The 14,697-nt window shown below is 48.3% G+C and overlaps 1 protein-coding gene across 4 annotated transcripts in view; it reads right to left on the bottom strand.

Moving 5' to 3' along the window:
* Window positions 1-1,989: 1,989 nt before the first annotated feature.
* ENDOV (endonuclease V) overlaps window positions 1,990-14,697 on the bottom strand; it is a 55,156-nt gene continuing 42,448 nt past the window's right edge. For 2 of the 4 annotated variants that reach the window (XM_029599195.1, XM_029599194.1), the window contains 2 exons: window positions 3,941-4,026; window positions 1,990-2,798 (listed from right to left, as the gene is read on the bottom strand). In XM_029599195.1, coding sequence (XP_029455055.1) covers window positions 2,318-2,798; window positions 3,941-4,026 — 567 coding nt within the window. In that variant the 3' untranslated portion in view covers window positions 1,990-2,317. Of the gene's footprint in view, window positions 2,799-3,940; window positions 4,027-13,304; window positions 13,365-14,697 lie in introns of all 4 variants that reach the window. The other 2 variants (XM_029599196.1, XM_029599197.1) reach the window with 2 other exon arrangements.

Below are 14,697 nucleotides of genomic sequence, written 5' to 3'. Positions count from 1 at the left end.
CATCACAGGCGATCATGGTCGCCACTTAAAGACAGAAAAGCTTGCTAGAAACTGCACCTAGGACATGGGGCACTGTCTGTGCTTTTCAACTCCAACGACAGTAGGAAAGCAATCACAATTTCAGCAGCAGCAGGCTCAGGTGAGCCAGATGTGCAAAAGTAACCTTCATGAAGGGCAAAGACATGCAGGACAGCAGAAAGGCGTCTTCCTTCCCCCCTCCCCCACGAGCCAGCAGCCGTTCAGCAATACATCACCCTTCATAAAGTCCTGCTCCAAAGAGTGGCCAAAGCTTCCATCGTGAAACAGAAGAGCTGGGAACGTGGGGAAATTATGAAAGGATTGGCTTAGCTTGAAATCTTGCACGCAGCCCTTACATATGACAGCCTTTTACTTACCTGTTGTGTAAAAGATCTGAGCTTTTTAGCTCTTTTACATTCCAACATTATGGCTGCAGATTTGCTTTAAAAATTAAGTTTAATATAAATTATTTAAAATGCAGACTATCCCAGGCATGCAACACTGATTCTGTAAAGATTCATGTTCTGCCTATATTAGTACTGGGCAGCGACCGAATCTCTGACCCACCTACCATCACATGCAATCCTGCCAGGGGTGTAAGATAAGGCAACTGCATAAAATCTCTCCTCTTTCTTACTACTTTCCCACTCAGGTCTTTCCTCCCACTGCACCCACTTCCCTGGTGGTACTGGCCTTCCCCATCCTGAATGTGAACCAGAGCACATGAACCTTTCTCCAGAACATCTTTTGCAACGTCCCTGGAGATGATCAGTGACTGAAGGTGTGAATGTTCTATCAGAGGCTCTTCCACAGGGCAATCTTCTCCTGCCACTTTCATCCCACTCTACAGCCCTCCTCGTCAGCTGCTGCAAATGAATTTTGAAAATACCACACACCGTACACAACCCCCACCACCCCATAACTGTACACCTATTCCAAGAGGCACTCCGTGCAAGATGGGAATTACCACTCCTGTTTAATTTGCCCCATTTTCCCAGGCTTAGACCCAGGGAGAACCCTGACCATGCTAGGGGGGGGGGGGGGGGTCTGAGAGAAGGAATCACACTACTGGGGCCTCTGGCTTTTAGAAGAAGGCCTTAGCAAGACTCTCCACTGTCCTGTACATCATTCACTTTAATGGGCAAATTCAGCGCAAGAACTCAATTTGCTTTGTGTCTCTCAAGTGGCAGGCAGCAGAAGGAAAAACGAAAGTTAATCAAGCTCGGATGACAACAGATGCTGCAAGGGTTAATGTTTAGGGGTTACTTCAGCGCTATGCAAATATTGCTAAGTCTGCCCTGACCAATGAAGCTTCAAACACAGGGCACTTGCCCACACCTAGTGTGAAGAGTGGATCGTGATGCATGTAAACATATGCACCTAAAATAACACAGGGGTGTAAAGAAAGGCACGTTAACCATATATGCTCGAATTTTTAAATGAAGGTGTCTGCTTATATCTAATTCAAACCCTCAAATTGCCTTCTTTATTATGTGGCCAAGTCTGTGCCATTTCTCAAAGTGTTTTCAGGCATCAGAGAATCCTCTTGCACGGATGTGGCTGACTTATGCAGCTTTTGTGTGTAATAGGTAACTAAGGCTATGAACATTTACCCCGCCATGTCTGGGAAAGAGACATATTAATTCCGAGACACCATCAATTCTACACTGCAGCAAAGGGTAGTCTGGACACTCCCTAGGATAGTATGTGAATGGGCTCTGGGAGGCCTGAAGGGTAGGACGAAATGAATTGCAGGCGGATGTGATGTGATCGTCAACAAAGAGATCCTGAAATGAAAGAAAACGCACGTTTCATTCATTTTTTTCTGCCAGTTTTCAACTATTCTCCAAGCTCCTAGAAGAGATTGCCCTTCTGTGGACACAGTGCCAGCTCTGAGATTATGCACGATCTAATCCCCTACCCGTACCCTACCAAAAAATGTAGTCGGAAACTCACCTTTTAATTTTCAAAGTTTATAAAACTATGTAAAAATAATATAAGACCGAATTCAGAAGTGTTTTCTGACAGCAGAGAATAAAATGGAAGAAAGTGCAGTAGAAACAGGAGGCAAGGAAGGTGTTGACTCTGGCATCAGAACAGTTTGTTCACAGCTCAGATGCTAATGCAGGGGATCACGGACAGTCTGACAGCTACGAACCTCACTCCCGTCCTGGAAACCTGAAATAACTCTTCTCTGTAGTCTCACCTCTTAAGAGCCAGGCCACCTCCCGACTCCTTCAATTAATAATTCAGCAGTTCCCAGCCCCCGCATACAGGAAAATGGCCAGCTTCATACATTTTAATGACTCTGGGAAGACTTGGGAGGAGTACATATGATCACATCCTCACTGCCTCTGATGAGGTGAGAAAGTTTATAATAAACCCGGTCACCTAAGAGGTAGGAAGCAGGGGGTAAAGATCTCAGATGTGAAAAGCAGCACAAGTGAAACGGGAAGCAAATGTGGTTAAAAGCCGGAACTAGCAGATCCAATAATGTACGGCCATACACCTTAAGCCTGCTGTATTGTATCCCCTCATCTTCCACTGGCACAGCTCTGTCAATGCATCTCAGTCCTGACCTGCAGCATCCCCCTGTTTTTCCATTTGTGAACAGGTACAGCACAAGCAGCACCAGGTATAGCGCAGGAGAGGCAGAAGCAGGGCAAGTCTGCCCCCCCAGGACAGGCTGATTTTCCCCGCAGATCCCAACATCAATGGAAAAGCCGTCAGCAGAGTTGGGGGAAATTCTCCCGGATGTATGCTCTCGATCGTATGTCGGCCTGCAATTGAAGAGAAATAGCCAGTGAGCAGCAGACAGGAGATGCTTCCCTCTGACGTTCTGTCTTTCCCTTCCCCAAAAGAGGAGTCCAGGTTTACTTCAGACAGCAGACGTGCAGAAACCCCCTATTCTGGACTGGCAAGCATCTTGTCCTTGAATGTAAAGATTCCACAGCTTCAACTAACAGCGCAGCTCCCTAGGAACTTTATATTATACAGCACGAGCAGCTGTCAGTATTATATATATATATTATATAACCCCCAGAGCAGACAACAGCCCTAGTCAGTGACCCCACTGAGGTGCTGGCAGGCTCTGCTAAGTGCACATCCCGGCACTGCACTAAGTGGCCCCGTTAGCCGCAGGGTGGTTACCTGCCCGCTGTGCTCAATTAGCTAATGGAGTGCACGTCTCAGTGTGGAACGCTGAGCCAGGAAGCCCTGCCCCCGCTCTCGGCTCCTTACACATCTACGGTGACAGGAATGAAGGAAGAGAGAGAGAGAGCAACCTTGGGGGGACGAGGAAGGAGAGAGAACAATTTAGAAGCATTTCCCAGTGCCAGGACAGGAGGCAAGGGCTGCTGATGCCCCTCCATCTCTGCGCTTACGCCAGGACCCTTATGGGGGTCCCTTTCAGAACCCACTCTCCTCTTTCTGGTAACACACAAATCCTGGAAGGGGGGCAGGGAGAGGAGGGTTTCAGAGAGCTGATAAGAAGGAAGTGTGTCAGAGCAAGAGGGATGGGGGGGTCCATGCTCCTGCGGGCCAAGACATCTGCCACGGGTCTTCATTCTTTACTATTTATGCATCACATGGAGCAGAGATGCTTTGTGGACCAAGGGTTAAACGAAGTTAGGCAAACTCACAGATTTGTTAGTGAAAACGCCAAACTAACCACCCTTTTTTTTTTTTTAAACATTTGTGGAACACTGATCCGATATCTGCGGGGAGGAGCAGCAGCTGCGACTATGTTTAGAGGTATCGGTGAGCAGGCAGACAGCTGATGCAGTGCGTGCTGGGAACGAGGACACGAGAGCAGTGTAAGGGCAGGGACTTCTGGCCGTTCTTGGTTTCTGAACTCGTGACCTAGCGCATTGTGGTATTTCTAGTTCCTGCCTTTACCATTTGAAACCAGCACCGCACTAACCTGACTGTCTCAGCGACCCAGGAGTGGCCCATGGTTTTTCTCCTTGGCTTATCGGTGAGATAACAGCTTCTACCATCTATTTCAAACTTAGCAATGGGGAAAGAAGCAAAAATAGATTTCTGCAAAGGGCAAAGACACCATCTCAAGAAGCAGACCCCATGAGTGGGGGGAGAGACCCCATGAGAGGGAGAGATCCCATGAAGCAGACCCCATGAGCAAAGAGGGAACAAGGGAGGGAGTGAGCCCTTGAAGCAGACCCTGTAAGTGGGGGAATGGAAAGATCCCAGGTGACCATGAGTGGGGAAGGAGAAAGAAGGGAAGAAAATAGTTGTTACACAGACAACACATTGCTTAGAACATTCGGGTAACATCAAAGTAGTCTGGTAGAAGTTATGCTATAATTATGCCCATGGATTTTATTGGACAAATGTTTTGTTCAAATGATCTTCTAAGCTCATATCACTTCAGACATCAAATGAGAGAGAGAGAGATGAAGGATAGCCCTAGCTGAGCTGCTTCCTTAAGAGCCACTCTTCTTATTTGTTTGTTTGTTTTTCTATACTGATGTTCATCGGACATATCACACCGGTTTACAGGGTAACAGAGGAGTCTATTGATGTAGACTTCTTGTTTTACATCGAGGCACTGTAACATTTTAGGTTAAGCTTTGTAATATTTTACATATTTACATTGTATTTTACATTGTATCATTTTTACATTGAGCTTTATAATGTTTTTACATTGAACTTTGTAGCATTTTGTATTGGATTTTATAAAAAACTTGCATTGACTTTCGCATAATATTGCATTGAACTTTGTAGGATGGGAATTGATTGGTCTGTGAGGGGACGTACTGTATTATATTGGTTTCTAGTGTGGTAGGAAATCTTGGGGGCTGGGTGGGGGTTGGGTATGCTTTTTTGAAGAATTCTTGAAGAATGATTGAGTGCATTTCTTGCGTGAGAGGGAGATTTCACATTCCTGAGCTAGGTCCTAAGCAAAATGAAGGACTCTGGACTAACCTCAGCTTTTTGAGGATGTTTATTTATTTATATTCCACTTTTCAGCACTTTAAAGCTGATTACTGTAGTTATTTCTCTGTCCCAGAGGGCTCACAATCTAAGTTTGTACCTGAAGCAACAGAGGGTAAAGTGACTTGCCCAAGGTCATAAGGAGCAGCAGTGGGATTTGAACCCTGGTCTCCCTGGTTCAAAGCCTGCAGCTCTAACCACTGGGCTACTCCTCCAATCCTTATGGACATTGTATTGCATCACTGTTGGCAAGGTGGCAGGGTTGGGGGGGGGTGATATCCCAGTGAACGCCCAAAGTCTCCCAATGTGAAAGCCATGGTTCTGCTCACCATCTGCCTGCCAAGTAGGCCCCAAATCCCAGGCCGTCCGCCGCATCAGAGTAAAGCTGCAATTCCTGATTGGTCTCTAAGGGGTCTCTCCACAAGGTCCTCCCATTATACTCCCCCAAAAAGGTCTGCCAGCCTCTCAGGTCATCTTTTAGGCCCTGGGTGATTCTAATAAAATGGATACCTGCTGTAGACTGTGACAATCTTCTAATGAAAGGGCGACCCATAGGCATAATTTTACAAGCTGCTCTGTCCTCTGGCTGCCTGCAGTACACTTGGCTTGTGGGTGACCTCCCCACACAAGGTGCATGTGTGCCTGTGTTTGCATGTCCCTGCATCTCTACAGTAGCCGGCGTTATACAACTGACAGAGAGGTTGTCTCGGTTGTGTGCCCCCACCCAGCCTGAATCGCGAGGGCTGAGTAAACCTCTGTCCAGGGGAAAAGGCAGCCTTCCCTGAAAAACCCAGGTGGCGAGTTTCACTCCATGAGCCAGGCTGGTAAACGTTGCGTGAAAAACCAGGTATGACCTCCTGCACCGGCCTGCGAGGGGTGATCTTGGAGAGCCACAGGTCGATATCCTTTTGATCCTAATCCAAGCTAGGGTTAACTGTTCAATACCACCATATGTGCGGTACGTACCACAGATCACATCTTGGTATTTGAACAGGGCCCAACATTTCTCCAGATGTTTTTCCCCAATTATGCTTGAACGGATTTTAAAGGCAGCCGACCAATTTGCTATGGTCCTTGCTATGATAGGTTTGTCTTTAGCTGCCAGCTTGCAAGACTTGGGGCATTTTGGCTCAGCTCTTTCCCCATCTCCTAAGAAATTCAAAGATGTCATCATACTCATTACAACAAATTTGTAACTTTTACAGCTTCTGAAATATGTGTGGTGAAATGTCCTGGCTTTTAATGTGCGGTGAGTGGGCCCATCATACATATATAAATGTGGCACATTAAGAGCCGGGACATTTCTTGGCGTGGTCGCTGTAGCCCAGGATCCAGCTGAGGGCTCATGCCCTGAGAGCCCTGTCTGTGTTTCCGATGCCCCCACTGCCACGGCAAGGGGCTTGGGGTCTGCCTCACCTTGTGTGCTGCTGCTGCCAGGCTGGAAGCCCCTCCAGTCGTTTTCGCTGTTGACCCCACTTTGTGGAACCTGCATGGGTGCCCCAGGGGGTGCAGCCCAGCCAGGGTCTTTCCTTGCCCGGCAAGGCTTTCAAAGATGGCCTTCACGATCGCAAACATATCTGGTGCCATCCCTCGCGACCCTTGCCCTACCTTACTGCCGCTGTTTAAAATTAGGTGGCAGTTGCGCAGGGCAAATAACTTGTCCTTGGGGAAGCTGCACATTAACCTGGCCCACATTTTAAATTAGCGCACTCACAGCTTTGCCCTCGCTGTGCCCGCAGAGCTGGTTCTGGTGCCGTGGACTGATGGGGTGGAATCGGGCCACCTGCTGCTGCTGCCGAAGGATGTGGGTCATTTGCTGCTGCAGAATTATGTGGGAGGACCCGGCTGTCACTCTTCAGTAACCCAGTGAGCAGCAACATTACCCTGTCGGCGCCGTGGACCGCTGCTGCTGCTGCCGCCATCGCCTGCTCAGTGAGGAGTCTCAGCCCATTGTCGGTGGTCGTTGCTGCGGGAACCTGCGGCGGTGGCGGCGATGTGATCGTGACGGCCACGCCTTCAAGCGGGCTGTGAATCGGGTGACACTCTGGCACGTAGCAGCCCACGTGGCTGATGAGGGGCACGTGGTGCTTGACCTCCACTTTCCGCATCTTGGTTCTCTGGAGCCCGGACTTAAGTTTTTTGGACTCAGCAGCATCCTCCGGGGTAGCTGCAAAGTTGTCCAGTGCTTTGGGGGGGGGGGGGTTTCGCTGCTGCTGCTTCTTCGCTCTTTTACTGACCGGAGCGGGATTTAGAGGTGCTTGGTGCACCCCAGAAGGACCGGGGGAGAGGGAAGGAGGAAAGGCAGACACGCTGTGTGAGCAGGAACATAGGTTAATCACCTGTCGCTTTCCTCTTCGAACGCGCAACACAGCCAGCCCCCCAGGAGAGGAAAAGAATAAGAACGAAGCGTCAAACAACAGCAGCAAAAAAAACCCCCAAAAAAACGGGGGGAGGAAAAAAAAATAGAAAAACAATGGGGTAAATTTGCTGAAGTGTGGGGGAAGTCAGAGAAAACAAAATTGAAATAAATATACTAAATAAAATAAGGTGGGGGGGGGGGGAACCACGGCTTCATGGAAGGGGCGGACCAGAAAACAGGGGCCCCAAAAATGGGGGAGGGGGGCTAAAAGGTTGCAGGGTGGGCTTAAATAAGTTTACTAAAAAACAGGCACGGGGGGGTACAGCAGATAAAGGCCGAGCAAAAGGAAGAAGGATGGGGAAAGCATTAATCCAGTGAGGCAGCAGAGCGAGGGGGGAGGGGGGACCGGCAGGTAGGTGAACCAGATTATACAAAAGGGGGGGGGGGGGGGAACCCCAAAACTGACTGGAACAAAAGAAAAGAGGCGGAAGGTGCCCATGGGCGGAAGATACAAGAGGGCAGGGAAAGACTGGAGAAACAGAAAAAAAAAAAAGGCCCCCAGAATTCGGAGCACGTTGGAGAGCCGAGAAAAAAAGGGAGGGGGGGGGCAAAGGGGACCAGAAAAGAAAGCTAAATGGGCCACAAAGGGGGGGGGGGGGCGCAGGAGTAAACAGGATGGGGGGGTCAGTACAATCGGAGAAAACCGGAAGCAAGCCGCAAGGAATGGAAAAGCTGGGGCTGGCAGCGAAAGACGGGTGCCCTAGTGGAATCAGAAACTGCCACCGAAGGGGGGAGGTGCAGGAAAAAAAACAGCAAAGAGGCTGGGGCTGCATGAGGAAAAAGGATGGAGGAGGAGCGTGGAGGAAGGAGGGAGGCAGCGTGGCAGAGCTTTTCGGGGGAGTATAATGGGAGGACCTTGTAGAGAGACCCCTTAGAGACCAATCAGGAATTGCAGCTTTACTCCGACGCGGCGGGCGGCCTGGGATTTGGGAGGGAAGATGGTGTGCAGAACCATGGCCTTCACATTGGGAGACTTTGGGCGTTCACCGGGATATCACCCTAGCTTCCCCCCCCTTGCCAACAATGACGCAATACAATGTCCTTAACGCTCTTTTATTGAGTGGATAAAATGGCCACAACCATCCAAGCATGAACTTAAACATCAACGTACAGAAATAATTTATGCAAACTTAACATTAACCTTTCATAAGGCTGGCCTACACTTCATGCTCTTACCCCACCCCCCCCCCATCCCCGCTTGCTGCCGTTATCCCAGTGAGGCGGCAGCCCTCAAACCTTCTGCTTCGTGAAGGTGGTGCCCACTGGCATCCCCGCTCCGTGAACGCTGCTGTGGCCACTGCTGCTCCGTGCTTATGTGCTCTCTCGAATTATTCCCCTCTGTGGTGGCCACACATGTGGATGCCCCAATTCCGGAATCAGAGAGTGGTCTTCTGGTCCGATAACCTGTGCAGGCCATCAATTCACTCCCAACTCCCTCTCCCAGGGCCCCGAGGCTTTTACAGGAGCTCGTATTGCTCTGCCTGCTCTGTCTTCAAGGCTAAACATGTACCTGGGTGCATCGCTGACTCACTTTCGCGTTTTCAGTGGTCTCGTTTCAGGTTCCTGGCCCCGGAGGCAGAGACGCAGCCGTCACGGATCCCATCTTGGATCTGGCAATTGGGGTGCCCACAGTTACCTCCATGTTGAGCCAGCACTGGCGGAGAGTACACGGAGAGTCTATTCGAAGGGGTGGACTTTATTCCAAAATTTTGGTCTATCACAGGGCATCTCCTATCCAAAGCACATTACGGAAAGAACAGTGGATGAGTTTTTAATTCACCTTAAGGACTCTGGCGTCTCCAGAGCGCAGGCAGGACAGCACCTGGCAGTGATTGGATTCGTGGCTAAGGTGTGGGGCAACAACTGCATCAGCAGCTCCTTTCTGATTAGAAAGTTGATGGAGGATTGGTGGAGGCAAGAGCCTGCTAGGGCTGACAATAAAAGGCCTATTACACTCCTGTTTTACAGGCTTTAGTGGGTGAGCTCCCCTGGCTGGTTTGGGACACTTCTGAGGTCAAGCTGTGGACCACTTGCCTTTTCACTGATGTTCTTTCAGGCCTTTAAGTTAAGCGAGCTGATCGCCCATGCAAAAGTGACCACCAGGGCTTCTGATGGGGGCCTTACAATAGAGGATATACGGGTTTGCCCTGATACAGTGAAAATTTTCATCAGAAGGTCAAAAATGACCAGCACCTTGCGGGTAGATGGGTTAGTTTATATCCTGCTCACATGGTGGCTATATGCCCAGTTAGGGCTGCGCAGGAGTATTTACGGGTGCGCCCGCCTGAGAAAGGCCCTTTGTTAAAACATCAGGATGGATCTGCATTGTCGCGTTACCAGTTCATTAGTATGTTCCCCAGAGGGTTAACAGTGATAGGGGAGGAGCCGCACAAATATCACACTCACTGCTTCAGAATTGGTGCGGCATGATCTGCGAGTAGCAGCGGGCTAAGCGATGCACAGATCAAAGCCGTAGGGCGCTGGCATTCTGGCAGATACAAATCGTACTTACGGCCCATAAAAACAGTCCTCCTTAGAATTGGCATAGGGATAGCAGGACACTTGCTTACCCTGCTCACTCTAACCTTACTTTTCTTATTTATCATACACTCTTCTCCCGCTTTCACTAAAGCGCTATGGATCCTGGGTCACTCGTACGTTTATTGGGAACCCGGAGCCAAGGCAAAGAGCGCCGGCGAACAGATGGGCATACCATGGAGCAAACCCAACACTTTTGGCTAGGCAATCGAGGGAGGAGGTGGGTCCAAGTAATACCATCCTTCCTTCAATATGCCACAGCGCTTCCGTGGCCGGACATTATCACGATCTAGTTTCGGTCAAAAACATTGACCTCATCATTGGCATAAAAAAAGACTTAGCGTTCATCAAGGTACTCTGGCCGTCGGTGGTGTTGGTTTGGTCCCACATTATCCCTCGCTTAGTGTGGAGAGGAGCAAAATCCTGCAAAGGCATTGATAAGGGCAGGCGAAAATTAAATAAGGAAGTGGGATCCTGGGTACGGGCCATAGAGGGGCATGTTATCATACAGGAAGATATCTCCGCTGGCTGCATGGGCTTGTATAGGCCAGATGGGGTTCACCTATCTGAGGTTGGAACCGATCCCTTTATCCTCTCCTTGCAAACAGCCACAGAAGCGCTAGTGGGGTTAGGCGGGAGGGTAGAGACCAAGTAAGGAGTTACTGGTCCTTTATATGGCAGGGCCCTCACCAGTGCATAGGGGGATGCTTTGGTGTTTGGGGAGGGGCAGGGACCGGGCACCAAAGATTATGCACAGGGGGAAGCTTGTGGGAGCGCATAAAGCGGGGTGCTATTAGCCTATTATTTGGCAGAGATGGTGGCTGGTCTGGGGGTGGCCCAATGGAGGCCTGGCACAAATAAGTGTGCCCTGCAAGGATGGCCAGGGGGTGGGTGAGGCAGCAGCACACTGCACGGAGCGGCAGTGGCCACGGCGGCCTCCACGGAGAAGGATGGCAGTGGGTACCACCTTCATGGAGCGGAAGGTTGGAGGGCTGCCGCCTCACTGGGATAGCGGTAGCAAGCAGGAGGGGTAACAGCACGAAGTCTTTGCTGGTGGGAGTGTAGGCCAGTCTTATAAAAGGTTAATGTTAAGCCAGATGGAGGGGGGGAACATGCGGTCAATAGGGCTCCCTGGCTGATTTGAAACCAAGCTAGGAGCCAACGAGAAAGGGAGGGGTAGCAAGGGCTCAGAAAGAATACGGGGTGGGAGAGCGAGTGGTAGCACATTAGCAGACAGAGGATGAGAAAGCATCCCTCCCGCTACCCCACAGCGCTACAGGGTATGGGCTGGGGATGGGCCCTCGCATAGGGGGATGGGGAGGGTGCATGAAGTGGGGTGGATGTTTTTATGAGGATGTCCTGCCCCATCTTTTTGTGTATTTCCTCCCACTGCAGACTTGGAACCCCTGGAGAGATGGATCTGGGCAGGGTCCAGATACTGCAGTCACTGAGCACCGCTGGGAACGATCTGGGGGCAGGGGGGACAGTTTGGGATTTTTCTACTTAATTGAAAAATTTTTGTTTTATATCTCACAGGATTTGTCTATGGCTTTTTTTTTCTGCAGGTATTACCATGGTTGACAGAAAAGAGGAGGGTCAAGTCCTTCATATTGCATGAAGCAAAAAAGAAAGATATTTAAACAATTACATTTTGGTTAAGAAAAAAAATAGAGAGAAGAAAAAAAAAATGTAAAAATAAATTGCAGCTTCCCAAACACACTTCTGGGGAGTAAGATGGCGTCACGAGGATAAAGATGATTAGCTGCTAATGATAGATCCTGAGCACTTCAATCTTGTTTCTCCGAGTTCCTCTGCTCTGGAAGGCGGGGGGCTGCTCTTTCTTTGGAGCACAGGGGGGGGGGGGGGTGTTCTGTTATTTCTCCTGCTACAAGCAATTTGCTAGGTTTGTGCGTCAATTACTTTGTCAATGAGGCTCATAAAAGTATATCTGTGACCTTTTTTGGCCCATGTACTGATTGATTTCAGTCACTTGGGGGTATACTCAGTATCCAATCAACAATGGGCATTTCAAGCCAGAAGTGAAAAGGTCATTTCTTCCCAGTTGGGACTGCAAGGCTGTGATGGAGTACAGATATATGTTAACGATGTGCCTCACCTTCGTGTCACATGTTCCAGTATCAGTCAGTGACGTACGGAAGTACGTGAGGTATGTTTCAGATAAAGCATCGCTAAGTTACAATCTCAACCTACATTCCTTCTGAGGACATTCAAACAAACTACCAATGGTTTAAACATTTTAGATCAGCATTTTTAACTGGCTTTCCACAGGTTATTTATATTCATAGAAAATAAGAGGGGGATTTACTTTCATTTGCACCGTAAGGCATTCTGGGCCTTATAGTCCTGCGTGCCCTATTTAGTGAAATGATCATGCAACTATGGAGCTCCTTGTCCAAAGAGACTGGCCAGGCCAGCCCTAGCTTTACCCTAGTGCAAACAGGGAGATGGAGGTTCTCATTTCCATACCGAGATCCCAAAGAAAATCAGGACTGCATCTCCCTGTATACACTGGGATAAAACTAGGACTGGCCCGGTCTGTCTCCCTGGTTGCGGAGCTGTAGTTTCACCTTACCCCTTCGTAAGGCCACAAATTGGAAAGAGAAAAGCAGTAATGATGAAAGGCCAAGGTCCCACTAACACAGTCAGTAGGGGGGGGGGGGGGGGGGCAGAGCAAGAGGAAGAAAGAGATCTTTCATCATCCTGCACAGATTTGGGACTCACAAATGCTTGGGAGCTGTTTCTGCATTTCTGGTTACCTCATGAGTCTAAGGACAGGACCCTCAGCAGACACCTAAGACCAGAGGAATTCCGGATATTTCCGGGAACTAAGTTAATATTACTGAGCCTCACGAAATTCCATCTATTATTTAAAAAAACAAAAAAACAGCATAAATCTGCAAAGCACAGTGAATGTGAACTGCTTGATCCAACCTGGTGACAGTGACTGTGGTGAGGACTTAGCGATAGAAACATAAGATTGAACTGAGAACAAAGGTGAGGACACCTACAGAAATCCATTACACTAAAAAGAAAACCCATATACTGAGAAAGCAGTAACCCCTGATATGGCAGGGCTTGCGAAAGCTCATAGAGTCAGCATCTTAAGAAGTTTATCTATAGTGCATTAATTGAGCGGCTAATCAACAAAGTGCAGATTTAAACTATAATAAATCCTTAAGATTACTTTGCTATTTTGGGTAGGGATCAGAGTTTAGCACTCACAGCAGGAGATGAAAAAAAGATTCTTTTTTTAGTGAATAATCCAAATGATTAAATCTTTCCCAAAGGGGTACACCACAAATTGTCAAAACAAACATTTTCAAAGATACAGTAAGAAAGGAAACTTGATTCTTACCTGCTAATTTTTGTTCCTGTAGTACCACGGATCAATCCAGACTCCTGGGTTTATGCATCCCTGCCAGCAGATGGAGATAGAGAAAGTTTTACTGACACTGCTACATAATCCCTGGTGCCACCTGCAGTTCATCAGTATTGACCTGTACCCTAAATACTGCTAAATAAATAAATAAAAATAAGTACTGCTAAATAAACAAATAAATAAATACCCAAGCACAAAAAACTGTAAAAACACCAACTCCTCAACAAATTTACAAAAACCTTTCAACAAGTCTGTATTCCATACCATGAAAAAAAACTGTATTCCATACCAAAATTAGCAGGTTAGAACCAATTTTCCTTTCCCTGTACGTATCCAAATCAGTCCAGATTCCTGGGATGTACCAAAGCTCCCTACTTAGGGTGGGACCTGGAGAGTCCCGCTCACAAGACACTCCCGCCAAACAACTGAGACTCTGGATCACCCACATCCAGACGATAGTGCTTTGCAAATGTATGCAGCGACTTCTAAGTCACCGCTCTACAAATTTCCTGAGGCGAAACCAACTGAGCCTCTGCCCATGAGGCCGCCTGAGAACACAGGAGTGTGCCCGCAAACCTTCAGGCACCTGACGCCTCTTGAGAATGTATATCGACCCAATGGCCTCCTTGAGCCACCTTGCAATGGTAACCTTGGAAGCCTGGGTACCTCTCTTTGAACACCTCAATAAAACAAAAAGATGGTCAGACTTCCTAAATTCATTTGTTACCTTGAGATCTCAACAAAGCCCTGCAGACATCCAAAAGCTTAAGCTCCCACGGAAGAATCCAACTCCGGGAATGCCGGAAACTCCACGGTCTGATTCACATGAAACGCTGATACCACTGTCAGTAAAAATGAGGGTACAGTCCGCAAGGACACTCCTGAGACTGTAATCTGTAGAAACGGATCATGGCAAGACAAAGCCTGCAACTTGGAGATTCGCCTAGCTGAACAAAATAGCCACTAGAAAAAAAAACAACCTTTAAGCTCAAATGCTTAAGCATCGCTCTCAGAAGAGGTTCAAAAGGCACCTCACACAAGCTTCTGAGAACCAAATTAAGATTCCATGATGGACAAATTCTCCTCACTGGAGGGTGCAAATTCTTAACCCCATGAAGAAATCTAACACATCAAGATGAGAAGACAGAGTGCAACCTTCTACTTTACGTTGTAGGCAAGCCAGAGCTTCTAACTGGACCCTAAGAGTTGAAAGCCAAGCCCTTGACCAAGCTTTCCTGAAGAAAGTATAAAATCTGAGATACCAAAGACCTTAAGGCCTGCACTTCGTTAGCTAAACACCAGGACTCAAAAACCTTCCAGACCCTCACATACGACAATGAAGTATACTTCCATCTAGCCTGAAGAAGAG

Source organism: Rhinatrema bivittatum, chromosome 4 (genome assembly GCF_901001135.1).
Source record: "Rhinatrema bivittatum chromosome 4, aRhiBiv1.1, whole genome shotgun sequence".
Taxonomy (NCBI): domain Eukaryota; kingdom Metazoa; phylum Chordata; class Amphibia; order Gymnophiona; family Rhinatrematidae; genus Rhinatrema; species Rhinatrema bivittatum.
This window is presented reverse-complemented; position numbering and strand designations above follow the sequence as displayed.